This window comes from Musca vetustissima, unplaced genomic scaffold (assembly GCF_032173495.1).
Source record: "Musca vetustissima isolate MV318-11 ecotype Yass unplaced genomic scaffold, APGP_CSIRO_Mvet_v1 utg22059, whole genome shotgun sequence".
Classification (NCBI taxonomy): domain Eukaryota; kingdom Metazoa; phylum Arthropoda; class Insecta; order Diptera; family Muscidae; genus Musca; species Musca vetustissima.
The window spans coordinates 34,342-60,828 of NW_026880791.1; the positions used below are offsets into that span (position 1 = coordinate 34,342).

Genomic DNA, 26,487 nt, shown 5'->3' on the forward strand with positions numbered 1-26,487 from the left:
TTCGTACTTATAAGTACGAAAAGTACTAAATTGTATTATACTTGATATTAGATGTAGGAATAAATGTGGAATTCGGAATTACAGTTCAATAAATTATACAGTATTATTTATTTATTTGTTTTGTATTCCCTTTCCGCATACGAAGTTGCTGGCACTTCGCCATATAGGGCCACGTATATTATAGCTCATAACATATTACCGCCCCATTTTCCGCATTACTATATGTTTAACCATATTTTATCATCGTAATATCTCGATTAATTTTCGGTATGATGAAGTTCATACCCACTGGTTGGAAAACTGGGGTACGAACATGAAACGTTATTTTTTTCAGAGCATGGACAATCATCTAGCACATAATGCAAAAACATAACCCTATGTAAAGTTCGGCCCGGAAAACTATTCACTCATAAGCAAAATTTTTAGTTGTCTTTGAACCCACAATTGAGCCCACTGTGTTCTCAGCAAATAATTAACCTATGTATTATATGTTTGTAAATATATTTTCTAGTTTTCTGTTTTCATTCACATCTTCGTAATATAAACAAATACAAATAAATGGTGAGAAAAATACAAAAAATAACGCAAATTAAAATTGAGCTTTTTTTTTTTGTTAAAAAAGCTTCTGGGAATATATTGTTATCAGTTAGCGAAACACTCAATCAAAGCACGATTATTATCGTGCTAGCGATTAGCAATCTCATAGCTCAGTGAGACCCCCGCGGTCTATCTATTCTATGATAATGGTGACAATGTTTGCATGCTTTGTTTAGATATATACGAGGTGTGTATAGTAATGAATGCTGAATGGATAATAAAAACGTTAAGAAGAACAACTATGAAACGTCGATAAGTTCGGCTGTTTCAACTTTTTATACCCTCTACCATGAGGTGTACATTTAATTCACACAAAAAAGTGTCCAAATAAATAATGATATATGCTAAAAATCATATTGATCATAAATAGTAAGGAGATTTGCTATCCAATATGAGCTCAAAGTTTCAAACTGCAGTCAATTCCGGTAAAAAACTAGCCAAATGTTCCCAAATACTGTACCTATGTAGAAAATGTTTCTTTCTCCGACAATGGGAATCTTAAGGCCGAAGCAGATCTTTTACTCAAATGGAAAAATTAGTGTTCATTTCCAATTATAAAAAAATTAAATTTTTTTCTTTGACTTTTCAGATGAACCTCTTACATGCAAATCATTAAAAAAGCTCTGTTGATGATCTAGCTAGCGTTTGAAAACGATGAGTAGTTTTTTTTTTGCGATCAGTTAGTCGCAAAACTGTTGTGGAAGAAGTGAAGTGATATTTGAAAAAACAGACAAAACAGCAATGTTAAAAACAAATATTTGCCAAATCACCAGAAAGAATAATTTAAATGTTCAAAAATGCGTTCTAAAAAATTTCACTCCAGCCCTACAACAAGTGAGAAACACAAAAAAAAAAAAATCAAAATTAATAAAAACAAAAAAAAAAATCTCAATTAAATTAATAAAAATCAATTATTCCAGTGGCGTAGTCGTTCAACAATTGCCGCCACAGCTGAAGAGATAAATACTACGTCAAACAATGCCGTCAACAGTCAAGTGGAATGGGAACAGGCGAAACCATTTGATGAAATGCCCACAATGAGTACATTCCAATTCTTGAAGAATTTTCTACCGGGTGGAAAATATGCCAAATTGGATTCATCACAAATGATGTTGGCTTTGAAGGAGGATATGGGTCCAATTGGCCGCATCAAAGTTTCGCCGGGCAAACCTTTCACGGTGTTCACACATAATCCCCAAGATTTTGAAATGGCTTTACGCAATGAAGGTATTTGGCCAGTACGTCCTGGTTCTGAGGCTATGTACTATCATCGTAATGTACATCGTGCTGAAATCTTTCAGGGTGTTGAGGGTCTAATCGGAACGTAAGTGTGGCTTTTTTGTTGTGTTATTTATTTAGTGAATTAATATTTGTTTGTTTTTTTATTTTTGTATACCCACGCGTCAAATTTAAATACAATGAAACGTAATTGATATAAAATATGTCAAGTCATTTTTGTTAGTTGTTGAGATGTGATAATCAGTAGATACTTATAGGTTCTTTTTTTTAATGATATTGTACTGTGATAAAATTTTTTATTCACATTTTAAATTGAAAAGATAAACAAACAAAATTGTTAATATTTTTTCATTTTTTTGTCCTAAATTGACGACTATATATTCGGTATATATATATATTATATATACCGATTTCTCTTGTTCAGTGACTTATACTAAAATTTGATGGAGAATATTTTTGTCCTGTATATTATCTTTCTAACGACATCTAGTGGGAACAATTGCTACAAACCCGAAATAAGATTGGTTTTAACCTTTAACATTTGTTGTCCTAAATTGACGACTATATATTCGGTATATATATTATATATACCGATTTCTCTTGTTCAGTGACTTATACTAAAATTTGATGGAGAATATTTTTATCCTTCATACCACCCATCTAAAGCGAAATCTAGTGGGAACAATTGGTGCAAACTCAGAATAAGATCGGTTTTAATCTTCAATGTTTTTTGTCCTAACTTGACGACTATATAAAATTCGATGGAGAATATTTTCATTCATTATACCATCCTTCTAAAACGACATCTAGTGGGAGCAATTGGTACAAACTCGGAATATGATCGGATTTAACCTTATTTTTTTGTCCTAAATTGACGTTTATGTATTCGGTAACTATATTATATATCTCAATATCTCTTATTCAGTGACTTATACTAAAATGTGATGGAGAATATTTTTGCTCTTTATACCATCCTTTTAAAACGACATCTAGTGGGAAAATTGGTACAAACTATATATATATACTATATATATATATTACGTATATACTGATTTCTCTTGTTTAGTGACTAATGCTGAAATTTGATGCAGAATATTTTTGTCCATTAGACCATACTTCTAAAACGACATCTAGTGGTACAAACTCGGAATAAGATTGGTTTTAACCTTCAACACTTTTTTGTCCTAAATTGACGTCTATATATTCCGTACATATATTGTATATACCGATTTCTATTATTCAGTGACTTGTACTAAAATTTGATGGATAATATTTTTGTCCAGTATACCATCCTTCTAAAACGACATCTAGTGGGGAAAATTGGTACAATATTAGAATAAGATCGGAGTTTTAACCCTAAAATGAGTTTTCATATTTTTTAGGATTTTTGCGATTAGACTGATTACCGAGTTTTGGTCTATTCTGAGACTTATAGTAAAACTCTATGGGAGACCCAATAAAACAAATATATATTTTGATCGGTTTACCTATGACCGCCTGTATGTTAGAGTTCTGAAATTTTGCATCTAAATTGCTTCCACTTTTCTAGGATTTTTGGTATTGAAAATGGAATATATCGGTAAACGTTTTGATATAGCCCCCACATAATGGCATCGCTCTATTTTCGGTACTCTAAACGGGCAGTAATTTTGAAACTCCGACATATAAGGTCCCAACGTAATGTTGGTTTTTGGTCGCAATATATCTTTTGAATTATCGATGCAATAACTAGATTTTGATTATTTAAGGCTCACATTGTGTATCTTTACAGACAAGGCGAAAAATGGGGCACATTCCGATCGACTGTAAATCCAGTTCTAATGCAACCCAAGAATGTACGCCTATACTTCCAGAAAATGTCTCAGGTCAATAAGGAATTTATGGAAAGGTAAGATCACCAAACGAAAATACCACAAAATTCAGTAAAATATAAAAAATCTCCTAATTTCAGAATTCGACAAATTCGTGATCCCAAAACATTGGAAGTTCCCTCCACATTCGAAGAAGAAATCAATCGTTGGACCCTGGAGTCGGTGTCTGTCGTAGCATTGGACAAACAGTTGGGGTTGATTAGTAAAAATCGTGATAATCCCACAGCGAAACGTATGTTCCAGGCCCTAACCGATTTCTTTACCTATTCTCTGGAAATTGAATTTAAGCCATCGATATGGAAATACTACAAGACTCCGACATTTAAAAAGCTAATGAAAAGTTTAGATGAAATAACGGATATTACAAAGGGTTTTGTGGAGGAGGCCATCGATCGGCTGGAGGAGGAACGTAAAAATGGAGTACCTGAAAAGCCGGACAATGAGAAAAGTGTTTTGGAGAAACTGATTAAAATCGATAAGAAAATTGCCATGGTTATGGCCATGGATATGTTGATGGCTGGGGTGGATACGGTAAGTATCAAAATAAAAATAATTATATTAATTAACGAAAATTATTTTAAAAATATCCTTACAGACTTCAACCACCTTTACCGGGTTGCTTTTGTGTCTGGCCAAGAATCCCGAGAAACAAGAAAAGTTACGCGAGGAAGTTAGGAGACTCTTACCCCACAAAGATTCCGAATTCAATGAAGCTGTATTGAAAAACATGCCCTATTTACGGGCTTGCATAAAAGAGTCATTGAGAGTATATCCTTTGGCAATTGGTAATGCCAGAGAACCCATAAATGATGTTGTGCTGAGTGGTTATCGTGTACCCAAAGGAACACAAGTATCAATGATATCTACCTCCCTACTAAATGATGATAATCATTATCCCAGAGCTAAAGAATATTTGCCAGAACGTTGGCTACGACCTTCCAAGGAGACTGAGGGTACTGCAGAATGTCCCCATGCATTGAAGGCTAGCAGTCCATTTATTTATTTACCATTTGGTTTTGGTTCACGCAGCTGTATTGGTCGTCGTATTGTTGAAATGGAACTGGAATTGGGTATTGCTCGTTTGATTCGTAATTTCCATGTGGAATTTAATTATTCCACTGAGAACGCTTTTAAGAGTTTGCTGATTAATGTTCCCAATATTCCATTGAAATTTAAATTTACTGATGTTAGTGATTAGGAAAAACATTATTTACTAGGAGTTCGACTCCAAATGTAAATAATGCTAAATAGTTTATATATATTGTCAGTGTAGTCTAGTGAATTGAAATGTATGTGTATACGTCACAAAATGTAAATAATCCCAAATGAAATCCTTTCAACAAATAATCTTAAAAACTCAAGCTTAAAAAAAAAAATATTAAATAAATTATTATTATATGTTCTGCAGGCCATGTACCAGAGGTTGGTATTTAAAATTCTTTAAATTGTTATTCACTAGGAATCCGGAGTGCTAAATTGCAACCACTTCCAGGAGAAAATACAACTAAAACCTTCAGAATACCGAAAATTGTGCGGGACATATAGGAAACTACGTATGAATTAAAAAAATCTACAAATTTTTAATGTACAAGAACCCGGAATGCCAAATATATCCAATGGCGATATATCCAATTTCAAAAAGTAGGAGTAATAGCAATATATATCCATATATTTCAACAGACAGACGTAATTTAATGAACCCTGGCTTATCGGTCCTTAAAAAAATAAATTTAAAAATATTCCCGCTTATTGGTAGGTAGTTCCTTTAAAAATTATCCGTAGGTCTGTGAAAAAATTTGCCTGTATTGCATGTATTGGTCTGTAAGACCTTGAAAAAATAAGTTAAAAAAATCTACGTTTATTGGTCTGTGGGCCCATGAAAAATAATTAAAAAACCGTTTATTGGTCTGTAGGTCCTCGAAAAAATAATTTTAAAATTCCACGCTTATTGGTCTGTAGGTCCCGAAAAAATAATTTAAAAATATCGACGTTAATTAGCCTGTAGGTCCCGAAGAGAGTAATAACAAAAATCTTTTAAAAAAATTAACGGTTATTGGCCTGTAGGTCCCTGAAAAGATAATTTGAAAAATCCACGCTAATTAATCCGTAGGTCCTTGAAAAAATGATTTCAAACGATCAAGACTTATTGAAAAAACCTAAGGGCAAAATTCAAATAATAAAAAAAAAACAATTTAACAAATCCAAACACTTTAAACAGAAATCAGGATTGGTCTGTAGTTCTATGAAATAATATTTTAAAAAGTCCAAAAATCCGTAGGTCTATGAACAAATATTAAAAAAAAACAAACTTATTAATTCGTTGGTCCTTAAAAATAAATTTACAAATGCCAGGCTTATTGGTCTTTTGGGCTTGAAAACATAATTAAAAAAAATCCACGCTTATTGTTAAACTCACTGTTCTCACTGGTCCTTCAAAAAATATTTAAAAACACCGGTTGTTGGTCTGTAGGTCCTTGAAAAAAAAGCAATTTAAAAACCCTCGGTTGTTCATTAATTAAAAAATTCTAGCTTATTTGCCTGATTGTTCATGAAAAATAGACCTATGGACCTAAATGAAAAATGGTCTGCAAAAACTTTTTTCACTTTCAAGAAACCCGGAATGATAAACATACAATTACTTTTTACCATCAAAGAGACCAAAACCTTAAAAATACCGAAAAATGGGGATATGTCAAATTACAGAGCTTTCGGTTGGAAATGCGGATAAAATTTTCAAAATACCGAAATATTAAACATTTTCTACATACCTTTACATTTACCTTCTACGAACTCGGATTTGGATAAACCATTCACATACCCCCAAATAGGGTGGTGCTATAGGTCCATGTTGACTCTACAATATTGACCATTCATTCAAAAGTGTCAATCTCTATTCGAAATCTTGCAATAGCCAGACGATAATAAATATAAAATTTTTTTCTTATCTACTATACTACGAAAAAAGATTTTGGTGGTAGATAATTCAAGCAAATAAGGACGGAAAAAACGCCTAAGTACTCGAAATGGGAGGATGATCTCTTTTGCAAATATATTCATCATTCAATTTGACTGAAGACAAGTGATCTCAAAAATAAACCGCAATAGCTGCAAACAAAGATATAAAGTGCTATATTAATGAAATTTCGAACTACCAGCAAAATATTCGTGGCACTATAACTCAAAAACTGACTTATGGCGAATTTATCCTTCTGGGTTCTTAATATACTCGCCAAGGGCTTTCATCTCCGTAAAGAATTTTCACTCCCTTTTCTTTTTTTCTCCCAAAAATTCTTTATTTTCTTTGTTGTACTCCCAAAAATTGGACATTAGTACGCGTGTCAAGAACCAGGTACTTATTAAAGCAATGTGTTAATTATACCGAAGAAAAAAATTTTTTTTGAACTATTCGTATTTCTTTTACATTTAATTGTTTTGAATGTTTTCTGTTTTGATACACTTATTCGTAAATATAAACAATTTAAGGCGAGATAATCCCCATTGGCAAAGAGGTAAACAAAAAGTGTGAGTAAATTGTACCTTAATTTTATTGCAAAGCTTTCAAATTGTTGTTTACCACCAACAAGCAAACCAAACAAACAAGTTCATTATCATACGAGAACGATTAAAAAAGCTAGCACCGCAGCAGTATTTTTTATCAGATAATTTCAATATATTTTTAATATGAACAAACCCATTTTCAATGGCAAATGAAAATATTATCTTTATATTAATTTGTGTACTGGTAATAGATCTACATTTTCTATTGGTCACCTTTTAACCGCATACCCCAACTTTGACATTATACACAATTCTAACTTTATTCATGTTCATTATAATTTGGAATTTATCGTACATTTATAGTAATACCAAATCCTTACTCCACCAAAAATTTATACCCATATCAAAGATTATGATTCAAGTTTTTATCATTCATTAAATAGCTATTGTACTAAGTTTAGTACTGTTCCCAACTGTTCATACAAGTATTGTACGACCGTATACAACTCTATGCTCCATACGATTTCAATCTTATATTTTAACTATATTTGTTTAACAAATACCAATGTCACAAACTGTAATATAACATACATTTTTGTGGACACATAGGGGAGACTGGGGCACCTTCGGCATCGGGGCACCTTCGGCAATCGCGTTTTCGATATGAAGTTCTCCCCGTACATCACTAGTTTCGATACATAGGTATCGAATATCAAAATAAATAACTGACACAAAATTTGAAATTTCTAGCTAATAAGCTTATTTAGATATATAGGTTTTTGTATTTTTATAGATGTTTCTGTAATATTTCAATTCCATTTCGTAAGTATTTCGTGTATAAAACTTTTTAAATTTTTAAGACAATATTATTAAAAAGTGGTTAACTACGATGTGTATTATTATAGAAATATTTAAAAATATAATGTTTTTACAAAACTGATCGAAAAAAATGAAAAAACTATAAAAAGTACATTCGGGGTACATTCGGCATTTGAAAGTGGGGCACATTCGGCCATATACAGATTGTGCAATATTATTTCCTTAAAATGTTTTTGAGTTTGTCTTTAAAACTAATCCTTTAATATGGTTCGAAATTGCATATATAAGATCAAACGTGCTTGTATTGACGAAAATGCGATAGAAAACCTCTATTTCTGATGGTGAGTGCGACCTTGAGATGTAAACGTCCTCCGCTAGAAAATAATGTCCTATAATTCAAATATTGTGTGGCGTATTAAAACCAAGTAGAGCCTTTAGAGAATCAAAATTTCAATCAGACTGATAGCGATGACAATTACCCGGCTATGACTATGGTGCCGAATGTGCCCCATCAAATGCCGAAGCTACCCGGGTTGGGGCACATTCGGCGAATTTGACTTTTTTTACAAAACAGTAAATTTTTTTAACTAATACTATTTTTTTATATCTTTTTGGTACTTTTTTTATAATTGAGTGTCAGAGGACAATAATCAGCTATAAAGTTTTTATATATGTTGAATAAGTACTGAGATATAGAGCTCTAAAAAAAATGTGCCGAAGGTGCCCCAGTCTCCCCTATACGAATTCCCGTTATACGAGTATTCATCTACCAATTGTATCAGATTTACTATTATTTAAAATAATTGTCTACGCATAACAAGATTCTAGCTATATTCATTCACCCAGTAACAATAGTACAAAATTGTGTACCCTTTAGAGTTGCCCGCTTATATAGTCCCTATATAAATGTACCTCACAATTTTCTATATCTTGAGAAGTTTGAGTTCGTCTTTCAATTAATTTTGCTGCAATATTATATTTTTAAATCTCCTTGGTTGTCAAAATTTTCTACCAAAAGTAAATTATAGCCTCCAAAACACAGTAACCCCACAATTCGACATTTTGAGGATATCAGATATATATTATCAAACGTAATATTCGGTATGTTCAAGGTCCATACCCAACTTACCAGTACTTGAGTGTCTCTGGTTTATGTTCTAAAATTAGTACATATCAAATGTACTAGTTTTTGTACATAATACTATTTGTACGACTTTAAGAAATTGTACCCTTTTCTCAATCCGGAATACCAATAGCATTCACCATGTTTAATTTAAAGATTAGAAGTCTATCCGTCCACTATAAACTTAATGTACAAAATTTAGTATCTTTTAGTGAACGACTTGTCAGAACCAAATATTTATCACTATGTCCGCACTATAGAATTTCCAACACTTTGACATTACAGTAATCGTACACAGCAAGTACGATACCCATACACAATTCGGCTAATTTTAATATTAATTCTATCATCTCTTATTTGTATCTTCGGGCCATTAAAGAAGGAGATTTTCATTAAAGAAGGTGGTTTTCAAATATTATTAAACATGAAATTCATCTGAATCGCACTGACATTCTTATAAGTAATCTCGCCATCAACACATACAAAATAGGAAAGGCAGGATATAGCGATACCAGGGGAAAATGGCAACATTAAATTAATAAGGACCTCAACTACTGCTCAAAATTCAAGGAGGCATTGTTTCTAGGCAACGAAGATGACAGCCCTATCACCTACGACAAGGCTACAGAAGGCAATCATCTACTTAGCTATTTAGTATGCCAGATTACAAACCAATGGGTCCCAGGTTCGAATAACTGCGGTGGAGGAAAGATTCATTCCCTCTCGGCATCAACGCATGAGTATAACTTAAAATAGGAAAAACGGGAGATGGTGACACCCAGCGGAAAATTAAAACACTAAATTAGCAAGGACCTGCGCATCACATAGGACAACGCTACAACAGACCAATCAACTACATAGCTGAATATTGTGTTAGATTATAAATCAATGAGTCGCAGGTTCGAATCCCGGCAGTGGGGGAAAGATTATTTTCCTCTTCGGTTGAAATTCATCCGAAACCCATTGGCATTTTAATAGGCAACCTCGGCATCAACACATGAGTATAACACAATATAGGAAATACAGGATATAGCGGCATCCAACCGAAAATGGCAGTACTAAATTATCAAGTTCATCAACCACTGCACAAAATTCAAGAAGGTGATGTTTCTAGACAACGATAGATGAAAAAACAAAAACAAAAAATGAAAACAAGGTTACAGCAGGCTAATAAACTATTTACCTGTAAAGTGTGTCAGATTACAAACCAATGCGTTGGAGGTTTGAATCCCGTCGAAGAAGGAAATATTCGTTCCCTCTCCAAATGAAATGCGTCCAAAGCGCACTGACAATTTAATAGAGTAAGTTCTTGCATTGAAAGCGCTGAAAAGCGGTAGTTTTTCAATAAGAAAATGTGCGGGTTATGTGGTATAGTTGGTAGGATTTAGGTGGGATAATGTGGATTCCTAATTTAACCTGATTTGGAAATTATTGTTCTGAATAATAATAGGGAAATTAGCATACAACATTAGCCGCCCTCAGCTATATCACATTAGCAGCTCATGGATTATTACACAAATTATTAATTAGAAGATACGAACTTACTCTAATCAACCTCGGCATCAACATGACCACTAAATAGAAATGGTAGGAGATAGTGACACCCAGCCGAAAAAGGCAACTCTAAATTAGCTACGACCTCAAACAATGCAAAAATCACAAAAACGTTTATTCTAGGCAATGATAGATGGCACTCGCATGCTAGATAATTGATAGCAGCGTTATAGTTTCAAACCACTGTGCGTAGTATAACATATAACTTTTCGTTCTATCTCGCAAGTCATAATCATAAAAAGCTCTATGTTGATCATTTAACAGTCAAATTTAGAGAATATTTGAACCAAAACAAATCAGTAGTTATTTACCTGCGAAAGAAGTAAATTGTGATCGCCAAACAAGCAAATCAGCCGAATCGAAATGTTAAAAACAAAAATTTGTCAAATCACTGGAAATAATTTCAGCATTCGAAATGTGGTACTTTTAAATTCTTCGCCAGTTGTAAGTAAATATTTATAAGAAATTGAAAATAAAAATGGAATATATCGCTTGTGGATGAAAGTCCTTAATGTGGATTTAAAGAATCAAAGAAGAAGAAACCCAGTTACATTTTTCGGATATTTCGTGGTATGTTCGCTGTTTCTATTGTATTCTTTTGAAGGCATATATTTTGGAGACAGAATGTTTTCAGTTTTCAGGATTTTTCTCGTTTCACTTCAAGGACATCCGCGAAGGAATATTCCATTCCTTAATATAATATTCAAATATAAAATAATGATTTACTAATGATATACATACTTCCAGCTGCGTTACCGCTCAACCGTTGCCGCCTCAACTCCCTTAAATAATGCCGATACCACCACAGCAGGCCAAGTGGTAGAATGGGAAAAGGCCAAGCCATTTGAAGAAATGCCCTCTATGAGCACATTTCAATTCTTGAAGAATTTTCTGCCCTGGGGAAAATATGCCAAATTGGATTCGGCCCAAATGTTGTTGGCCCTGAAGGAAGATGTTGGCCCAATTAGTCGCGTTAAAATGTTCCCTGGCAAACCGTATACCGTATTCACCCATATTCCACAAGATTTTGAAATGGCTCTACGCAACGAAGGTATTTGGCCTGATCGTCCTGGTTCTGAGGCGTTGTATTATCATCGTAATGTTCACCGTGCCGATATCTTTCAAGGTGTTGAGGGTCTATTGGGGACGTAAGTGTTTATCATTTATATTTTTGGGTGATTCATTTGTGTGTTGTTTATTCGATTTTTGGGTGATTTTTGATTTTGGTTGTTTTTATTATCGCTTCGCCATGAAACGTGAATTGATAAAAGAAAAAAAAATAACAAGTCATTATTTTCGTGTTAGAACATGATTGTGGATAATGATCGATTTTTTAAAGCTCTCATGGTGGTATGGTATAGCCGATGTGTCTACTAAAAAATTAAAGAGCAATTTATAAACATTTGAGGGTTTTTTATGGTTCATAGTGCTACAATTTTTAAAGAGCAACCGGTTATATTTTAACCACAAACGCAACAAATTTTTCACAAAAAATGAAGTGTGTGGTATCAGGGCCACACTTCGTAATATAGGTTCAGAAAACTGTGGTACTAAAAATGGTACGTGTTGAGAAAGTTGGCAATGCTAGTCCTTTGTAAGAGTACTTTTTGATATTTTCATTTAAAAGTATTTGCGGGATTTTTTAACTAAGTATTTATTATTATTTTTTTAAATTCCAGTAAAGGCGAACCCTGGGGTACCTTCCGATCAACTGTTAATCCAGTGCTAATGCAACCAAAGAATGTACGTTTGTACTTTCACAAAATGTCACAGGTCAATAAGGAATTTATGGACAGGTGAGTCAAAACTCAAGAAAAAAATTCCAAACACATCTGAATCATTACTTCCTCTCTCAGAATCCGTCAAATTCGTGATCCCCAAACACAGGAGGTACCCGATACATTTGAAGAAGAAATCAATCGCTGGACTTTGGAATCAGTATCTGTGGTAGCGTTAGATAAGCAACTGGGATTGATTAGCAAAAATCGTGATAATCCTGCAGCAAAGCGGCTGTTCCAGGCCCTAAACGATTTCTTTGCCAATTCATTGGAAATTGAATTGAAACCATCGATTTGGAAATACTACAAGACCAAAACATTTAAAAATCTAATGAAAAGTTTAGATGAAATCACAAATGTCACAAATGGTTATGTTGAAGAGGCTATTAGGAGGCTGGAAGAGGATCGTAAAAATGGTATACCCGAAAAACCCGATAATGAGAAAAGTGTTTTGGAGAAACTCATCAAAATCGATAAGAAAATTGCCATGGTCATGGCCATGGATATGTTGATGGCTGGTGTGGATACGGTAAGAATAGTTTATATATATATATAAAATTAAAAAAAAAAAACTAACTGCTTCTATATAAAATTATAATACAAATTAACAACCTGTTCCACTAAGACGATCGATGGTCTACTCGATCGACTTATAGTCGCTCGAATTCGATTCAGAATGGTTTTCGAATGGAAACAAAAACCCATTCCGATCGTCCTAGTAAAACAGGCTGTAAATTCATTCACAATGATTTATTCATGTATTACAGACATCGACAACCTTCGCTGGCCTGCTGCTGTGCCTGGCCAAAAATCCCGAAAAACAGGAAAAACTACGCGATGAAGTTCGCCGGCTATTACCCGAAAAAGATTCTGAATTCGATGAGGCCGCATTTAAAAATATGCCCTATTTGAGAGCTTGCATTAAAGAATCCCTACGCGTTTATCCATTGGCCGGTGGTAATGCTCGTGTATCAGCCAAGGATATTGTATTAAGTGGTTATCAGGTGCCCAAAGGAACTGAAATTATAATGGTATCAACTTCGCTGTTGAAAGATGATAATCATTATCCCAGAGCTAAAGAATATTTACCAGAACGTTGGCTTAGACCTACGAAGGAAACCGTAGGCTCTACAGAATGTCCACATGCCTTAAAGGCTAGCAGTCCATTTATATATTTACCGTTTGGTTTTGGTTCCCGCAGTTGTATTGGACGTCGTATTGTCGAAATGGAACTGGAATTGGGTATTGCTCGATTGATCCGGAATTTCAATGTGGAATTTAATTATCCCACTGAGAAAGCCTTCAAGAGTTTGCTGATTAATGTTCCCAATATTCCGTTGAAATTTAAATTTACCGATGTTAGGGATTAGAAAATATTTTGTTTTCATACGACCATGAAAAATGTGTTTTTGTTGTTAAAGAAAATAATGTTGTTTTTGTAAATATTATATTATTAGTAAATATAAAAATGTAAATAGCTTTTTAAAAAAACATCGGAAAGGAAAGAAATCTAATTTTTAACCTTTAGCATTAAAAGTTCAGTTTTAAATCTCGAAAACAAAAATTGCTTAAAGATAATTTTATTATATTTAAAAATAAGTTAAATCGCTTATTTTGACTGTATTCCCCGTTGTGACTCCAGGCAAAGTTCGACCATCTCAAGATAAAGTTTGTAGCCTAGACCCATGATATAGTCTTGTTCATCAGTGGTAAATTTATGCTAACCAAATTATGCAGGGTGCTTTGGTAACTCTGTCAAATTGGGAAATCGTACACTGCTTGTGAGTTGCGATAGTTCTCCCTATACTAACCTACGGAAGCCTTGTGCGATGGGAGGTCTTCGACAAAAGAATACTCTTGATCAATCTGAAAAAATGCAATGAAGAGACGGAAATCACTCTTTATAACAAGAGACCTCTGAATTCCACCTCAAGCTGCTTTTAATGTCATCTTAAATCACCGCCCAGACTTTTGGATTAGATTCCAAGCAACTAAATTTGCTCTGAGATTCAATAGCGTGGCGAACCTCGACATTAAAGGCGCTAACATTTTAAAACATGAATGGAAATCATTATTTTATGGATAATGACATTCATCAACTTCAAGGAATTCATCTTAATTATTCCGAATAGGGAATCGCGGACAAGTGGCAGTGGCCCCAAGAAGATATACAACTCATATTGACTTTGTCACTTTGTAGAGTTTTCAGGCTGAAATCATAGGACCGGGAACTATATATGTCGCATGCATGCATACGACAAGTCGTTATACTTTGTAGGGTTACAGGACATACTGAAATAAATGGGCTCGCTTGACTATATAATTGGCAAGATCTACAGCGTGAAAGCTGAAAGCAGCTGGTCTGTAGCCTGGCTGTAGAACTTTAAAATGCATCTGGTCGGAGATTTTGAGACGTAGAACTTCCTCATTGCTGCCACTAAAGAAAATGTAGATAGTACTCACTGTAAGAATCATATGTTACTGCATGAGGGCATGATCTGATACATTAGGTTCTGTATTAAACATCCGTATATAATGCCGTTTTTGCCTAGAAAAGCTCTGCCTAAAGAATAAATGTTGCAGGTCTTTCACTTATAGAAAATCTGAAAGAACTGCTGTACATGAAATAATTATTATGATAAAAATCTACAGTCTGTAAAATTCCTATATGAGTTCCCCTGCCAAGTACCCGGTAGGTTATCTGTCAATAGAAAACCTGTGTCCGTATAGGAGCTCTTTTGTCTATACAATAATGTTTGTCTATTAAAGCTCTGTAGGAGCTCTTCTGCCTAAAGAATATACGTAGGGGGTATTTCACCTATGGAAAATGTGAAAAACCTTCTGTATATCGAAAAACTGTTCTGATCAATATCTACTTTCTGTAAAAGACCTATATGAGTTCTACTGCAAAAAAAAAAAAAAACAATACAAAACAAAAAACAAAACAAAAAAAAAAATGGTAGGATATCTGGAGGAGGCAAACTGTATATAGAGGACCCTAAGAGAAGGCCTCTGTCCATAAAAGTAAGTCATCAATGTAAAAGTTTCGTATGATATATTTACTTAGAGAAGACTTGCAGAAGCTATTGATTTGCAGAAGTAAATTAAAATACCTGTATGAGCTTTTCTGTCTTTAGAATAGCTTAAAATATTTTGCTTATAGATTACCTGGATGTCTGGATCTCTTCTCTCTATATATCTGTCTGTAGAAACCTTGTAGGAGGTGTCCTTCTAAATAAGTCCTGTAGGAGATATTCTGTATTCTTTTGGTTCTTTGGAAAATCTATGTTACGCCCGTTGTCCGCGTAGGAACATTCTGTCTACAGAAGAGGTCTTCTGTCACGAAAACAACTGAAATATTCAAATAACTTTATAAAAATTACCTCCAGAAAACCATCCGGACGGAGCATTCACGACGTCACTAAAGAAAAAATATATCAAACTCACTGTGGGTATCATAACAGGTCACTGCAGAATTAGATCCCACACATCTGATTAAGAATCAAATGAGTGGACTAAGAGATTAATACTCTAACGTTATTCTCCAAACTAAAATTGAAATATGTAATGATATAAAGCTAAAACATGTAATCTCTTCCAAGCGCCTCCGAGTAAAAGCAGTTAATGACACTGTGCCACAAGATTTTGGGGAGAGGAAAATTCCAATTGGGTATTAAAGGCCTTTGTGAGTATATGAAACCCTCAGAAGAAAATAAAAGCTGTAGATCAAAGTTCGGATATATGGCTTGATCATTTCTGCTGGCATTTTTTACATAGAGAAATTGATTCGTATCTTGATTTGAAGCTATTGTATGTATTTGTTGAGGTTACATTTCTGTAGTAAAAAACTATTGAAACATCATTTTGCCCTTCCAAGTCGATTCTTTGTGTGTCCCTTTTATCCTTAATTTATTGAACCGGACTCCAATTATCACAATATGCGTTTTTCAATCTCACAGTATTCTACAAAAATGTTGCTCGTAGGATTTTAGATGGGGTCTTCATGGACAAGAAATCGATATTATAACGTTTTAATGGCCTTGTCTCAATTTTACCCGTATCATGACAGTAAAAACCTAAGATTGGAGGCAGAGAGAATATAATAATATACACACAAGGTATTAAAACCGGTTTAATTTTTTCTGGTTCAAAAATAGACAGTTTTCATAATAAAGATTTTATACTGAATATACTTAAATGCATACAAATAGGGTTTTAGTGGCATGACACGGGTAAAATTGAGAAAATATAAATTGTTTTAATATCGATTTTTGTCTTTAAGAACCCCACGTAAATTCTTATCAGCAAAATTTTTGTAGAATATTGCGAGGATGAAAAATCGCATCTTGTGGTGTCTCCAAGGTATTGTTCAACAAAAATTCATCAGAAAGATGGAATTTCGAATTTTAGTAAATATAATTATCGCCTCTGATATAGGCATTTAAAAAAATTCGAAATCAACTGAATAATCGCCTTGTTGCTCTATCTGACTGAAGTCAACAATAGATGTCTTCTGCCCACCAACATATTATTAATAAAAACAATGATTCTAATGATTGGATCTAACTTTGAAACGACAATCACACATCGTGTTGTGATGCACATAAATATGGTATACGGTACACCCTATTATACAGTGTTATTTTTAAGAGAAACAAAATTATAACTCTTAAATAGAAATTAATCAGTAAAAAGCTTTACGTTGTGATGGACTTTTCTAATATGAAAATACTTTACAAAAAGATCGGTCAGTCACTAAACTAGCGTGAAACAAACAAGTTGAAATTAATTTAAAACGACAACAAAAATTTCAAAAAAAAAAAAAAAAATAGGAAACAAATATAACGCAAAATGTTAAAAATGAGAATTTATCAAATAATTAATAATAATAAATTATTGTTGTTAAATATCAAAACAAATCAACAAAAACTACAACAAGTGAGAATCTAAAAATATATTTCAATATTTTTCAACAATAAATAAAACAATTAAAAATGTTTATATTTCCCTAGTGTCGTTTGCGCTCCACCGTTGCCCCAGCTGCAACAGCAGTGGAAACCGATTTGGTAAACAATCGTGTAGAATGGGAAAAGGCTAAACCCTTCGATGAAATACCCACAATGGGCGCATTGAAATTCCTTCGCAATTTTCTACCGGGTGGAAAATATGCCAAAATAGGCCCCATTGGTCGTCTAAAAATATTTCCCGGCCGTCCATATATTGCGTTCACTCATAATCCAAAAAAAATTTTAAATGGCATTCCGCAATGAAGGTATTTGGCCAGAACGCCCTGGTTCAGAGTCGTTATATTATCATCGTAGTGTACATCGTGCGGACTTCTTTCAAGGTGTTGAGGGTCTTATCGGAACGTAAGTTGAAGTGCAAATGCAATATGTGTGCGTGTGTGTGTGAGAGAAATGATAAACAAATGCGACAAGTCTATTTGTTTATTTAAACTTGATAATTGTTTATAAGATGGTTTAAAAAAATATTTTTGATATTGCCAAGTGGATATTCTGAGAAATTCTACACCAATCTAACCTGCAGTAGCCACAAACATGATTTCGATTTTTGTAGCATAGTATTATATGCCTGTATGAAATATTCTATCTTAAGAGGATCTGTACGATATATTCTACCGTTTGAATATTTGAAACAGACTGTAGAATGCCGCTAGGAAACGTTCTGTTATTGGAAGGTCCATAGAGGGTCTTCCATTAATAAAACATCTGTAATGGTTCATTGTTTATAAGAGTATGTATTTTGTCTATAGAAAGCCTGAAGATCTTCGACTTAAAGAAAGTCCTTAGGAAACGTATGTCGGTTGACATATAAAAGACCAGTATGCGATTTTCCGCCTTTATGTTATCTTCTGTAGAAATCGGTAGGTAATATTCTGCCTAAAGAAGACCACTATAGAGGTCTTCTGTCTATAGAAGATCTGAAAGACATATTCGTGGAAGTCCCTATATGAGAAAAGGTACATATAGAAGAACTGTATTCTGTTTATATATGGCTTGTGGGAGATCATCGATCATTCGAAGGTGTGCTGTAAGTCTTCTGCGTAAAAGGCCAAAAAATACCTGTGGAATGTTTTCTGCCTGTTCAGAAGGTATTGTGTATTTAAAATATCCGCATAATATCTCATATCCCTAGAAGATCTGTCAGAAGACCACAGCAGTGCATATAGGAGGCAATCTAGGTATAGACGAGATGTGAGAAGTTCGCATTTCATGTAGGAATTTGTATGTGTACAGGACACATGTATCAGGTCTTCTTTATTTAAAAGCCCTGTAGTTGGACTTCTGATTCTAAAATACCATAAATTATTTGTAAACGACTTGCAGGTATTCTATTCTATATTCACAATACACGCATTAGATCGTCTGTTTTTGGAAGTCTTGTGAGAAGGGCGTTGTCCGTTTAGAAGGTCATCTGTCTATAGAAGAAAGAGTTAGAGTTAATACATATGATGTCTTTTGCTATATATGACATGTAGAAGGTATTCTTGTCTGTCTATATGGTTTTATGATTCTGTGTTTAGATGCTGTACGAACTTTTCTGTTTTTAAAACAGCTCTGCCAGGCCTTGTGTATTCAACATACATGTATGGGACCTTCGGCCTCTACAAGATCTTAGTATAATGCATATAAACGACCTCTAGTATGTGCTTTCTCTATAGACCTGTAAGCCGTTTACTGTCTGTGGAAACTCTAAGGGAGGTATTTTCCCTAAATTAGACCTGTAGGAGGTGGTCTTCTACCCATAGAGGGACCGTAGGAGATTTTCTGACTATAGAAAACATGTGAGATATCTGTCTTCGGCATATGGGCCTTCTGTCTAAAGAAGAGATTTGTAGGCCTCTAGAGGTCTCCAAAATGTTTCTTTTGTGTTAGATGACTTTAGGAGAGCCTTCAGTCTCTTTATATCAAAAGGACTACAATATACCGTAAAAACAGTGAGCGGAGCCGTATAGTCGAACGGGGCCGATCATATGATACACAACTGCCATGGAACTCTAACATTCTGAGGATCTTTATTATGATCCTGGGCAATATTTCGGATATTGCACCCTCTTGATCAATTATGTGTCAACAGCTCATTTTTCTTACCCTGTCATATTTTCCGCATATTACTGAATAAAAAACCCCATTTCAATTAGTTAGCCAGAATGTCATCCCCGTGTGTTGTTGTTTTTGTCCATTTCATCTCCTAAATATTATCTTATCATCTCAGAAATTTATAAGCGTCATCCTTCATAAAGCCTAAGCCTTTCAGGAATAAACATATACACTTCAGAATGCAAATTTTGCTATTTTTCACACAAAAGTTTGGGTCAATTAGACTCGCTAAATATTGACCGATCATCATGCCAGACTTATTCCTTGGTCAAAAAAACACAATACATGGTCGTACGTCAAACCGTACGACACTTGTACTCGTCGAAAATGTTAAGGAATTAAAGATCATTTTTTGGTACTTCAAAATTTAATTAGCACATACGGAATCGTTTCAGAAATGTTCGCCCGGAGGATATAATTTAACCACTGTATCAAATGACATTTGATTTTTTCATAAAAAAAACAATTTTTTGTATTGCAGAAATGGTGATAAATGGGGTACATTTCGATCGGTTGTAAATCCCGTACTAATGCAACCCAAAAATGTCCGCTTGTACTATCAAAAAATGTCTCAGGTTAATAAGGAATTTATGGAAAGGTAAGCTTTAAAATATTCCCCTCAAAATATGCCATATATTATTATATAAAATTGTTTCCAGAATCCGACAAATTCGTGATCCCCAGACATTGGAAGTCCCCGACACCTTCGAAGAAGAAATCAATCGTTGGACTCTAGAATCCGTATCTGTGGTGGCATTAGATAGACAATTGGGTCTATTAAGTACAAATCGCGATGATCCAACAACAAAGCGAATGTTTCAAGCCTTAACCGATTTCTTCACCTATTCGCTGGAAGTTGAATTTAAGCCATCCATATGGAAATACTACAAGACCCCAACATTTATGAAATTAATGAAAAGTTTAGATGAAATCACGGATATTACAAAGGGCTATGTTGAAGAGGCCATTGCACGGCTGGAGGAAGAACGTAAAAGTGGGGTTCCCGAAAAACCCGATCATGAGAAAAGTGTTTTGGAAAAGTTGGTGAAAATCGACAAGAAAATTGCCATGGTTATGGCCATGGATATGTTAATGGCTGGGGTGGATACGGTAAATTTGGAAATATAATATTTTGAAAATTTTAATAATTGTACGATTCTATGCAGACCTCATCAACCTTCGCTGGCATTCTGTTGTGTTTGGCGAAAAATCCCGATAAGCAGCAGATATTGCGTGAAGAAGTACGAAAACCATTACCCCACAAAGAATCGGAATTCAATGAAACGGTTTTCAAAAATATGCCCTATTTGAGGGCTTGCATCAAGGAATCCCTACGTATTTATCCATTGACGGTGGGTAATGCCCGATCACCGGCCAAGGATGTGGTGCTGAGTGGTTATCGTGTACCCAAGGGAACACAAGTTTCAATGTCAATTACATCACTGGTCCGCGATGATAAACATTATCCAAGAGCAGGGGAATTTTTACCCGAACGTTGGCTGAGAGAAGCTAAGGATACAAAGGAGGCTACCACCTCTGGATGTCCACATGCCTTAAAGTCTAGCAATCCATTTGTTTTCCTACCTTTTGGCTTTGGTTCACGCAGCTGTATTGGCCGTCGTATCGTTGAAATGGAACTGGAATTGGGTATTGCTCGCTTGATACGCAATTTCCATGTAGAATATAATTATCCCACCGAAAATGCCTTTAAGTGCCTTTTGATTAATGTTCCCAATATTCCGTTGAAATTTAAATTTACCGATGTTAAAGATTGATTGGTGGAGGGAACAAACATATGTTATATTGTTATATTGTCATATCTCAATTGTTTATTGAAATAAATTATAATAAAATACCAATGAGCGGAAAAGTTTTGTCGAACGGTCTGACCATAGAATGCCCTACACAACTATCAGGGAGTGTTAGATTTCTGCAGATTAGTTTAAGAGTCAACAGCTCCTCTTCATTACGCTGCAAATTTTTCCCGGAGTGAACATCTACACCATAAGATCCAAAAGGTTGACCGATCATTATCAAAACAACCATTCTAATTAGTTGCCCAGATCCCCTTCTCCGTGTGAAATTCGGGATATAATCGTGGCCTCTATAGCGACTAGTTTTCAGGTCATTTCATCCCCTATGAAAAATATCGAAAAATTCTTCTCACCATAATTTTTAATTTCTCAAAACATTGGCATTCGGTATTTTGTATTTTGGCATAACGGTCCTTTGGAGGGTGGTAAACATATTTGCAGAAAATGTTTTATATATGTTCTTCTTGTAGCCTCCACATCAACGTCCCGCCCCATTTCCTCTATTGTTATCGCCATCGAAGTGGCTGTAATTTGAAAATCCAAGATCTTGGAGATGACAAAAATATATTAAGAATATGTTCGATGTAGGTCCAAATTTAAACATCGCCCCATATAGAGGTTCAGACCCACTTTCGCTTTAAAGGTCCTTGAAAAAATCAGAGAGTCCTAGTCGACATTTTATTTAAAAACACCACACCTTTGAGAGTCCTTGAAAATATTTTCTTTAAAGAGTCCACACCTGTAGCTTTGATAGTCCTCCAAAAAAAATATTCTTTTTATAAACCACGATTGCAGCTCTGAGTCTTTGAAAAAATCGTCTCTGAAAGTCCACAACTTTAGAGTCCTTGAAAAGTCCACGCCTATAGATGTTATAGTCCTCGAAAAAAATCTTTTATCTGATAGTCTTGACAAAATCTCCTTTAAAAAGTCTACGCCTGTTGATCTGATAGTCTTGACAAAATCTCCTTTAAAATGTCCACGCCTGTTGATCTGATAGTCCTTGAAAAAATCTTCTTTAAAAAGTCCACGTCTGTTGATCTGATAGTCCTTGAAAAACTCTTCTTTAAACAAATCAAAGTCTGCAGCTCTGATAGCCCTTAAAAAAATCGTCTTTAAACAAATCCAAGTCTGTAGCTCTGATAGCCCTTAAAAAATTGTCATCAAAAAGACCACGCCTGTTGATCTGATAGTCTTGACAAAATCTTCTTTAAAAAGTCCACCCCTCTTGATCTGATAGACCTTGAAAAAATCTTCTTTAAAAAGTCCACGTCTGTTGATCTGATAGTCCTTGAAAAAATCTTCTTTAAAAAGTCCACGTCTGTTGATCTGATAGTCCTTGAAAAAATCTTCTTTAAAAAGTCCACGCCTGTTGACCTACTAGTCCTTGAAAAAATCTTCTTTAAAAAGTCTTAATCTGATAGACCTTGAAAAAATCTTCTTTAAAAAGTCCACGCCTGTTGATCTGATAGTCCTTGAAAAAATCTTCTTTAAAAAGTCCACGCCTGTTGATCTGATAGTCCTTGAAAAAATCTTCTTTAAAAAGTCCACGCCTGTTGATCTGATAGTCCTTGAAAAAATCTTCTTTAAAAAGTCCACGCCTGTTGATCTGATAGTCTTGAAAAATCTTCTTTAAAAAGTCCACGCCTGTTGATCTGATAGTCCTTGAAAAAATCTTCTTTAAAAAGTCCACGCCTGTTGATCTGATAGTCCTTGAAAAAATCTTCTTTAAAAAGTCCACGCCTGTTGATCTGATAGTCCTTGAAAAAATCTTCTTTAAAAAGTCCACGCCTGTTGATCTGATAGTCCTTGAAAAAATTCTGATTATCTGATAGTCCTTGAAAAAATTTTTAAAACGTCCACGCCTGCTGATCTGATAGTCCTAGAAAAAATCCTGTTGATCTGATAGTCCTTGAAAAATCTTCTTTAAAAAGTCCACGCCTGTTGATCTGATAGTACTTGTAATTTTTTTCTTAAAAAAGCTCAGTCCTGTAGCTCTGAAAGTCCACGGCTGTAGCTCTGATAGTCCTTGTCATCTTCAGATAGTCGTCTTCAAGAAATCTACGTCCCGGATGTCTTCTGGCCGATAATATTCGTTTCTTACACGACCTGTAAATTGTCCCATGGTGGAAGGTATATTCTATATTGTATAAATTCGCGATCCTCTCATCCATGAAATTCCAGACGATTTTTAGAAGAAATTATTGTCTGGACTACGTACCTGTGGAGGGTAAATCAACAACGTTAAAATCCCGATGCACAGAGGATGACAACCTCTTCAATAAATATTTGTTGTTATTTGAAGAAGTGGAAGTGGAAAGCTCAAACATTTGCAGAAGATATCCGGAATGTGTTAGATGAGGGGGATCAATTGTTATGATTACTTCCGATGCAATAACCTAAAAGACAAGCGTCGCAGTTCGATCGCAATAATAGTTCCAGAGAAAAGGCCATCCCGCACACAAGTTCATCAGTTGCCAAAAACCAAGTGCGGGATCGCTGTAGTGAAAGGTAGGTCTACGATAGTTTGTGGTGTTACAAAAACTTGTGGCCATACCAACTTATAATAACTTCATAACAGGTTGTGAAGGGATAATTAAGACCTGAATGAAATGCAACTAACTGAACGCATTTAATTAATATATTTATCGTCAACCCATTCAATATCCGATTAACCCCTTTGGGATATACCACTTTTCATGATAGTTAAATTTGAAATCAATTCTCTTACGACTCTCCTCAAACTCATTTAAAGGGTTAATTAATTATGTCTATTAACGATAATTAGATCAATAGCCTCATTACGAATTAATTATTAATTATTCATGCATTGGAAATTATCTCCCTACTACTGATCAGTTGCAAACTGAAGATCATACAATCAAAACGTGTTTCATAAAATAAATCAAAATAGAAATGTTTGCAAATAAAATTTACAAAATTGTCATCAAAAATAAAGGTCGTTTAGATTCTCAGAGGATTCAACAGCAGGTGAGTTTCGAAAAAAATTTTAAAATTTTTTGAAAGTTAAAATTATTGAAATATTTTTATAGTTGCGTTTTTGTTCCAATACTGCTGCAGCTTCAAATATTCGAAATAATTTGTCCCGTTCGGAATCTGAATGGAATGCAGCTAAAAAACCATTTGAAGAGATGCCTACACTGGGCGCTTTACAATTCCTGCGGAAATTTCTTCCCGGAGGAAAATATGCCAACTATGATGCTACACAAATTATTATGGGTCTGAGAGAAGATATGGGCCCTATATGTCGCATTAAATTATATCCCGGTCGACCGTATATGGTTTTCACTCATAACCCCCATGATTTTGAACAGGTTTTTCGCAATGAAGGCATGTGGCCAACACGTCCGGGTTTGGAAGTTTTCAGCTATTATCGTAATGTACATCGGTCGGATTTCTTTCAAGTTACTGAAGGTCTGATTGGAACGTAAGTATTAGAAATTTAAAAGAAAAAGTTTCAAAGACCATTACAAGGCGTGGATTTTTTAAAGAATATTTTCTTAAAGGAACATTACAAGGCGTGGATTTTTTAAAGAATATTTTTTTAAAGGACCATTACAAGGAGTGGATTTTTTAAAGAATATTTTTTAAACGATATTTTTTAAAGAATATTTTATTTGTCATTCTATTTTTCAGAAACGGCGAAAAGTGGTGGAATTTTCGATCAATTGTCAACCCTATTGTAATGCAACCGAAAAATATCCGATTATACTTTCAAAAATTGGCCCGGGTTAATGAGGAATTTATAGAAAGGTATAAAATTGCTACAAAATTGCCGCGCAATAATTTCCCGATTTTTTTTCGCAGAATCCGACAAATTCGTGACCCTCTGACCCTTGAAGTTCCGGAAAATTTTCTAGATGAAATTAGTCGTTGGACCATGGAGTCAGTATCTGTAGTGGCGCTGGATAAACAATTGGGTCTTATAAATGAAAATCGTGAAAATTCCGATGCCAAGCGACTATTTCGGGCCCTTAACGATTTCTTTACCTATTCATTGGAAATTTCCTTTAAGCCATCCATATGGAAATATTATCAGACAAAAACATTTAAGAAACTCATGACGAGTATGGATGAAATTACAAATATCACAAGTCACTTTGTGGAGGAGGCCATTGCACGTCTAGAGGAAAATCGTGAAAATGGGGTACCCGAAAAACCCGACAATGAGAAAAGTGTGCTGGAGAAGCTAATAAAAATCGATAAGAAAATTGCCATGATTATGGCCATGGATATGTTATTGGCTGGAGCGGATACGGTAAATGAAAAATAAATCTTCTCTAATAAATTAGAAAGAAAGAATAATTTTTACTTCTTTTAGACCTCCTCAACATTTGCGGGGATCCTCTTGTGTATGTCAAAAAATCCTGAGAAACAAGAAATCCTGCGCTCGGAAGTCCGAAAAATATTACCCCACAAGGACTCGAAATTCAATGAATCGTCCTTCGGAAATATGTCCTATCTGAGGGCATGCATTAAAGAATCCCTACGTATGTATCCACTGACAGTGGGTACAGCTCGAAAACCAGCAAACAATTTGGTGTTAAGTGGTTATCGAGTACCAAAGGATACACAAGTATCAATGGTATCCACATCATTATTACAGAATGATCGACATTATCCAAGGGCTAGAGAATTTTTACCGGAACGTTGGTTGCGAACTTCCAAGGACTATACGGAGGGTAAGGCAGAATGTCCCCATAACTTAAAGGCTAGCAGTCCATTTATTTATTTACCCTTTGGTTATGGTTTACGTGCCTGCATTGGTCGCCGTATTGCTGAAATCGAATTGGAATTGTGTGTTGCTCGTTTGATACGGAACTTTCAAGTGGAATTTAATTATCCTACCGAGAATGCATTCAAAGGGGTACTGATAAATGTTCCCAACATTCCATTGAAATTTAAATTTACAAATGTTAAGGATTGATTAAAAGTTAAAATATAAAAGTACTCACCACTACAAAGTAGAACATCGAAATATTCCTGAAATGAAATACAAATTAAAAATACATTATGAGTGTTGATAAAAAAATAAAAAAACATTAAAAAATCTTT

The 26,487-nt window shown here is 34.5% G+C and overlaps 3 protein-coding genes across 3 annotated transcripts; all 3 read left to right on the forward strand.

Moving 5' to 3' along the window:
• Window positions 1–272: 272 nt before the first annotated feature.
• On the forward strand, window positions 273–4,909 carry LOC133326640 (cytochrome P450 CYP12A2-like). Its single transcript, XM_061535270.1, has 5 exons — window positions 273–305; window positions 1,518–1,921; window positions 3,608–3,724; window positions 3,788–4,238; window positions 4,303–4,909. The coding sequence occupies exons 1-5, from the start codon at window positions 273–275 to the stop codon at window positions 4,903–4,905; spliced, it is 1,608 nt and encodes a 535-aa protein (XP_061391254.1). The 3' UTR covers window positions 4,906–4,909.
• A 6,803-nt stretch (window positions 4,910–11,712) lies between these two features.
• Window positions 11,713–21,375, forward strand: LOC133326641 (cytochrome P450 CYP12A2-like). The gene is given in 9 exon segments (XM_061535272.1): window positions 11,713–11,849; window positions 12,381–12,497; window positions 12,558–13,008; window positions 13,247–13,843; window positions 17,492–17,716; window positions 17,718–17,848; window positions 20,082–20,198; window positions 20,260–20,710; window positions 20,767–21,375. Coding segments are annotated over 9 exon segments (2,814 nt in total). The 5' UTR covers window positions 11,713–11,733.
• A 2,393-nt stretch (window positions 21,376–23,768) lies between these two features.
• LOC133326642 (cytochrome P450 CYP12A2-like) lies at window positions 23,769–26,359 on the forward strand. Its single transcript, XM_061535273.1, has 6 exons — window positions 23,769–23,922; window positions 24,371–24,402; window positions 24,465–24,859; window positions 25,069–25,185; window positions 25,240–25,690; window positions 25,754–26,359. The coding sequence occupies exons 1-6, from the start codon at window positions 23,769–23,771 to the stop codon at window positions 26,357–26,359; spliced, it is 1,755 nt and encodes a 584-aa protein (XP_061391257.1).
• Window positions 26,360–26,487: the final 128 nt, after the last annotated feature.